Genomic DNA, 6,000 nt, shown 5'->3' with positions numbered 1-6,000 from the left:
CCCTCCCAGGCTTTCAGCAGGACCAGTGCAGCACTTTCCCAATCCATCGTCCTTGCCACCCTTCTCATCCATCTTCCACGCAACCAAATCTGATCGTGTTTCTCGACCACTTAAAGACATCGCTTGAGTTTCCACCGGGTCAAGTCTCAACTCCTTCCAAGGGTTGGGCTGGCCTTTCACAAGCTTCTTGTCTCTCCTGCCACTGCATCCTCTCCAAGCCCCCAAACACACCCTGTCCTCTCACAACTTGGAGCTTTGGGACAACTTCTTCTTCCTTCCCTCTCTGTGGTCTGACAAACTCCTACTCATTCTTTTAAGCGCCAGCTCCGATGTCACATTCTTTGTGAAGTGTTCCCTGGTTGCTCCTGGCAGGGTGACTCACTCCTACCCCAGGCTCCCTGGGTCCCTGCTGCTACTAAAGTACCATTCACACTGTAAGTGTCTGCTTTCACAACTGCCCCTCCCTCCAACCACAGTTGGCAAATCCGTGGCAGATGTGCTGTTACTTCGTAATCCTTTCGAGTAGCAGACATTGCTCATCTATCAGACCCTTTTACCCTACACGTGGTTTCAAAATCCTTCTCATTATAGCCTTCCGCCAAGCCATCAAAGATAGCATGAGAGCCAAACCTACTTAGCACCCCTGTGCCAGACTGGATTCCTAGAGTTCGTTTTTTGGCCTCCAGTACCTGGCACATGGTAGGTGCTTACATCATGCTGCTTTACTGAGTGAAAGTAGCTGGAACTAAGACCCACGTGTTCCGAATCCAACTTCAGTGCTTTCTCTTGTACATAAGCTGGTTTCAAGATAAAATATAAGGCCTCTCAAGCTGGCCTGATGGCTCACTCATTCAGAAACTGCTTACTGTGTCCCTGCTGTTTCATGCCCAGCCCGGTGTTAGGTCCTGGAGATAGAGTGATAAACAAGAAATAGTTCCCTCCCTCAGGAAGCTCCCAGTCTAGGGAAGAATATAGACAATAAATAGACAGTGACGACGCAGAGGTCAGTGCTGCAATAGGGGTGAGTGCGGGGTTAGAAGAGAGTGTTAGGAAACCTATCCAACCCAGGGGCAATCAGGGAGGTTTTCCTGGAAGAAGTGACACTTTTCAGCTGAGACCTGAGGGATGAATGGGAGTTTGCCTGGGAGTGGATGGAAGGGGGTTTATAGGGGTGATGCAGAAAAAAAGGGAAATCACCCTTTATACTTTATTGGGTTTAAAAAATAATCACTTTTATTCCTATCTTCAAAAAATGTGCAGAAGTTCACTTCTTATCACCTCCTTCGCCATCATACTGGTCCAGGCCACCTCCATGTCTTGCCTAGGCTTTTGCCGGGCCTCCCTACCTCTGCCCTGCCCTTTCTTCTCCCCTGTGATCTATTATGTAATTACTTTATCATCACTCACTTTCCCCACTGGAAACATGCAAAGCACACCATAGCTATCTCTTTCACAAAAGGCAGCCCTTCATCTCCCAATCCCACAGCCCCTGTGGCTGCCCCCAGTGTCCTGGGGGAAAGGACACTGCCCCAAGCCCTCTGCCCTGATCGCCCAAGGTCCTGCGAGTACATCTGTGTGTCTCTCTCCTAGGGTTCCTTCAGAATCTACCCACTGTCGGATGACCCCAGCGTGCCGGCCCCTCCCCGGCAGTTTCGGGAACTACCTGACAGTGTCCCACAGGAATGCACGGTTAGGATTTACATTGTTCGAGGCTTAGAGCTCCAGCCCCAGGACAACAATGGCCTGGTAAGAGTTTGGGCGTGGAGCCTTCTCCTATAGCAACGTAATTACAGTCATCGCCACAGTAATTGTCATGTTCTTTCTTTCTGGGCTCTGTTATCTCACAAGGGGAAAGATACTCTATCAAAACAATCTGTTCAGGAGGATTGTCCCAGTGGGGATTTATCTCAGAGCTTGAAGGGGCTTTGGAGCCTCTGGTTCACCCTTCTCATTTTACAGACGTGACCTCGGAGGAGAATTGCTTTGTCACTGCTCCCCGCCACTGCCTCTCCTCCAAAGGTGCGCTGGCTGCGTGGCGCCAAGAGGAAGCATTGCCCAGACCTGGTCTGAGGCTACCTCTTCTCATCAGGGTGGGAGCGGGTGTGGAGTCTGTCCCAGAAACTGCCTTGAACTGGCACCCCGTGGTGACATAACCTGCTGTCTGTTTTGTCCCCACAGTGTGACCCTTATATAAAAATAACGCTGGGCAAAAAAGTAATGGAAGATCGAGACCACTACATCCCCAACACTCTCAACCCGGTGTTCGGCAGGTAACGGGCATTTCCTAACGCTTTTCTGTGGTTCTTTTCTTCTTGGCCTCTGTGCTAAGGATGCAATGGGTGCTAGGCTCTGCTCTAGGCTCGGAAGCTGTGAAACTATGTCTGTGAACTATTCAGATATCCAAGTCGGTGGGGCAGGTAATAAATACGTAAATGCACAAATACAAGAAATTTGTGGAAGTGAAAAGTACCATGAAGAAAACTAAACCAAGTCTGAGAGATTTGCTGTGAGACCTGGAGGGGCGGGGGGCGGGTAATGAGGCCCAGGAGTCCGGAGGTTTTGTGGCTTCTAGACAAGAAGGGTAGGCAGTGACTCACATGTAGTGAAAGGTGGTTCTCACTCCCCGATCCTGCTGAGCTCTCTTTTCTGGGATGCTTTGACTCCACCACTTTGAGCCAGTATATGTGTTATTGACTCTGTTACCAAAACTGAGAAGGCAGCAGAAAGTGATGGGGTCAGATGTCCTGCTCCCTGTCTTCTGTTCCCGAAGATTTTATTTATTGCTGTGTTGGGTCTTCGTTGCTATGCGTGGCTTTCTCTAGTTGCGGCGAGTGGGGGCTACTCTTCGTTGTGGTGCGTGGGCTTCTCATTGCAGTGGCTTCTCATTGCGAAGCACAGGCTCTAGGCACGCAGGCTTCAGTAGTTGTGGCTCATGGGCTCTAGAGTGCAGGCTCAGTAGTTGTGGCTCGCGGGCTCTAGAGTGCAGGCTCCATAGTTGTGGTGTGCGCGCTTCAGTAGTTGTGGCACGCGGGCTCAGTAGTTGTGGCTCGTGGGCTCTAGGGCGCAGGCTCAGTAGTTGTGGCTTGCGGGCTCAGTAGTTGTGGCTCGCGGGCTCTAGGGCGCAGGCTCAGTAGTTGTGGCGCACGGGCTTAGTTGCTCCGTGGCATGTGGGATCTTCCTGGACCAAGGCTTGAACCCGTGTCCCCTGCATTGGCAGGCGGATTCTTAACCACTGTGCCACTAGGGAAGTACCCCAAAGATTCCTGAAATAGCATTACCATCTTCATCATTGCCATTTTACATCTGTTCTGGACTGTTACACTGATCTCATCAGAACCTTCTGAAGGGTAAGGCGCACCAAGTGACCTCTAAGAGGACCGGCTTTTTTCAGCTATAAACTACTTCCACATTTAATAATAGCTACTGTTTGCTGAGCTCTTATTGTGGATGTGCACTATACCGAGCCCTTCATAGAAAGCATCTCAAAAATCTCACAACTCTGAGGGGCTACCCTCACCTGACAACAGAAGAAACGGAGGCGCGGAGGGAGTCAGCGCCACCTCACTCCACTGCTGAGCGGCAGAGCCGGGACTCACGCCCAGGCCACCTGAATGCAGCGTCTGCAAGGCCACCACCATCTGATTTTCACCTCAGTGTCAAACCCGGCAGCTGACAGGGCAGGCAGAAACGGCCCCGCTTTACAGGTGACAGAAACAGGGCACCAGAGCTGTGTCCACAGAGCCGGTGCACCGGGCAGCCAAGACTTAGGTAGAAATTCCTGACCAAGCCCCAGGCTTTTCCAACACCCTTGGTAATGTTTCATATTCCAGGCCAAGCCATCACCTGTAGAAAAATGTTCTTTGCACAAAACATTTGTAAAAACAGTGCTATTTTTCCCCAGAACCCTGCTGAGAAGGAGAACACTTGTTCTTTTGACGTGTGACTGTATTTTAATTTCTGGCTTTATTATCCTGCCCATCCGCTTCTTCTCTACCCGCGTTTGTTGTTGGGTGCCCGTATGCAATCCTTCCCTCTCTTGTGTGTACATGCGTGTGCACGCGCGCACATGCACACCCTCTGTGCTGTACACCCCGGGGCCGCGTGCTAGAGCCAGGCAGTGGAAGTAATCCTCTGGCAGGGCAATATGATTGTTTTCCTTTTCTTCCCCTGATCCAGCCCTGAGGTCTAGACAGGAAAAGGCACGCAGGGCAGGAAGGAGGGCTCCATGCGAGGGACACAGGGAAGCAGGGAAAGCCAGCTTTTACGGGAGAAAGTAGGCCCTGTCTGAATCGCTCATCTCGGAGCCAAGCACAAGCTTAATTAAGTGGCAGGAAAAGTCTAGCTTGGAGCCACCCTGGAAGGAAGTGATGCCGCCAGGCTCCGCACGGCCAATCGCCATCTGGTGAACGTGCAGACATCACCCCGCCCAGCAGGGTGGAGCCAGGGAGACGCGGTTCGGCAACCCCGCCCACGGCTTCGGTCCCTGGCCTCACTCTTCTCCAGGGTGACGTTCTTCTCAGCGGAGACCCTCAGGGATTCCATGAAAGGAATTCGTGAAGGAGCAGCCTTTCCTACGTGCTCGGCCACTGTTCAGAAGATGTTAATTGTGTTCTGAAGAACGACGTATTCCTTCATCAGACCAAGATGCTTGGGTTAAAAAGATAACTGCAGGGCTTCTCAGAACCTTCAGTTTGCCCAGAGGAACAGAAGTGGTTCTCAAACTTATTTGAGCAAAGAATTCTTTTTCTCAAGGGACACATGTTACCTGTCCCTTGGAATCCAGTAATGGAATTTGGGGGCTCGTGTGGATATGGTGCTTCAGGTGTGGCCATGACTCCAGCACCTTCTATCCTGGGCCGCCTTCCTCCTGCAGGCCCCCACCTGGCTGCAGCAGTCTGGAGAAGTCACTGAGATGTATCTAGGAGGCACCCGAGAAGCTTGTCTCCAGAGCCCCACTGACACATACCCTTCTGCTCAAGAGATTAATACTCCTGGCTCTTTGGGCAAGAACCAGTCCACACACCAGTGACAGGAGGAGAAGTGGAGGCACAGTGAGAGAGGAGAGATGCAAGAGGCCTCTCACGGTTTTCTGTCCACAAAGTTTATTGAGCACCTACTATGGGACTCAGCCCTCTGTGTGCAGATACAGAACCGAACCCCACCCATCTGGAGCTTATGCCGTACAGCTCTCACCATCTCAGAACTGGCACCATATTGCTCACCTACCACAGAAATTACTGTTTGATCGTCTATCGTTCTCTCAGAAGTGTTTGCATTTTAATACAGATACTATACAAAAGCCTTCACAAATCAGTGGCAGAGCCAGAGAGCCTGGGAGGAGGGAGGGAGCCTTCTTGGCAGCCTTCTACTTCCCCCCTCCAGACCCTCATGCTCCTGTGGGGTGAGTCCAGGGTGTTCCATGGGGTGGTGGTCTCTGTTGAGGCAGAGAAGGTAACATAGTAGGGGCACAGATATGGGGGCTATAAATCAGGGTGCTTGTGCCTTACTAATCTCCCAGCTGGGTAGAGATGACTGGGTGCCCAGATAATAGGCATATATGCTAATAATATTATAATTATTAATAATTATTATATAACTTATAATAATTTATTGTTATTACTATTATAGCTATTGGGTTTTGAGTAATGCACTCATACCAAATGCTTTCTAAACATTTCTTCCCTTGACCCTTGTAACAACATGGGATGGTAGGGAATATTATCATCATTTTACAGATGAGAAAACTGAGCACAGAGAGGTTAAGTAGCTGGCCTAGGGTCCCGCAGCTAGTAAGCAGCAAAGCTGGGGTTCTCGTTAGGCATTTAAAGCCCTGGATCTTCTCCTGAGCAAGTGTACAATCTGTTGCTCTCATTATTAACATGCACTACTTAATCAAGCATCCCTGCCTGCCGCCATCCACCTGGTTATCCCGGCCATCATGTCCTCCTCCTGCAGCCCCGGCCCCGGCCCGGGGAGTCTTTGTGCAGAACCCTGGTTTGT

General features: G+C 50.8%; 1 protein-coding gene across 5 annotated transcripts in view; it reads left to right on the top strand.

Annotated features, from left to right (window-relative positions):
- MYOF (myoferlin) overlaps positions 1 to 6,000 on the top strand; it is a 156,480-nt gene that overhangs the window by 129,120 nt on the left and 21,360 nt on the right. For all 5 annotated transcript variants that reach the window (XM_027112071.1, XM_027112068.1, XM_027112070.1 and 2 more), the window contains 2 exons: positions 1,591 to 1,746; positions 2,179 to 2,270. In XM_027112071.1, coding sequence (XP_026967872.1) covers positions 1,591 to 1,746; positions 2,179 to 2,270 — 248 coding nt within the window. The remainder of the gene's footprint in view (positions 1 to 1,590; positions 1,747 to 2,178; positions 2,271 to 6,000) is intronic.

This window comes from Aethalodelphis obliquidens, unplaced genomic scaffold (assembly GCF_003676395.1).
Source record: "Aethalodelphis obliquidens isolate GAN/ISIS:26980383/991018 unplaced genomic scaffold, ASM367639v1 scaffold11, whole genome shotgun sequence".
Classification (NCBI taxonomy): Eukaryota; Metazoa; Chordata; class Mammalia; order Artiodactyla; family Delphinidae; genus Aethalodelphis; species Aethalodelphis obliquidens.
The sequence above is the reverse complement of the archived record's forward strand: the minus strand, read 5'-3'. Positions and strand labels throughout refer to the sequence as shown.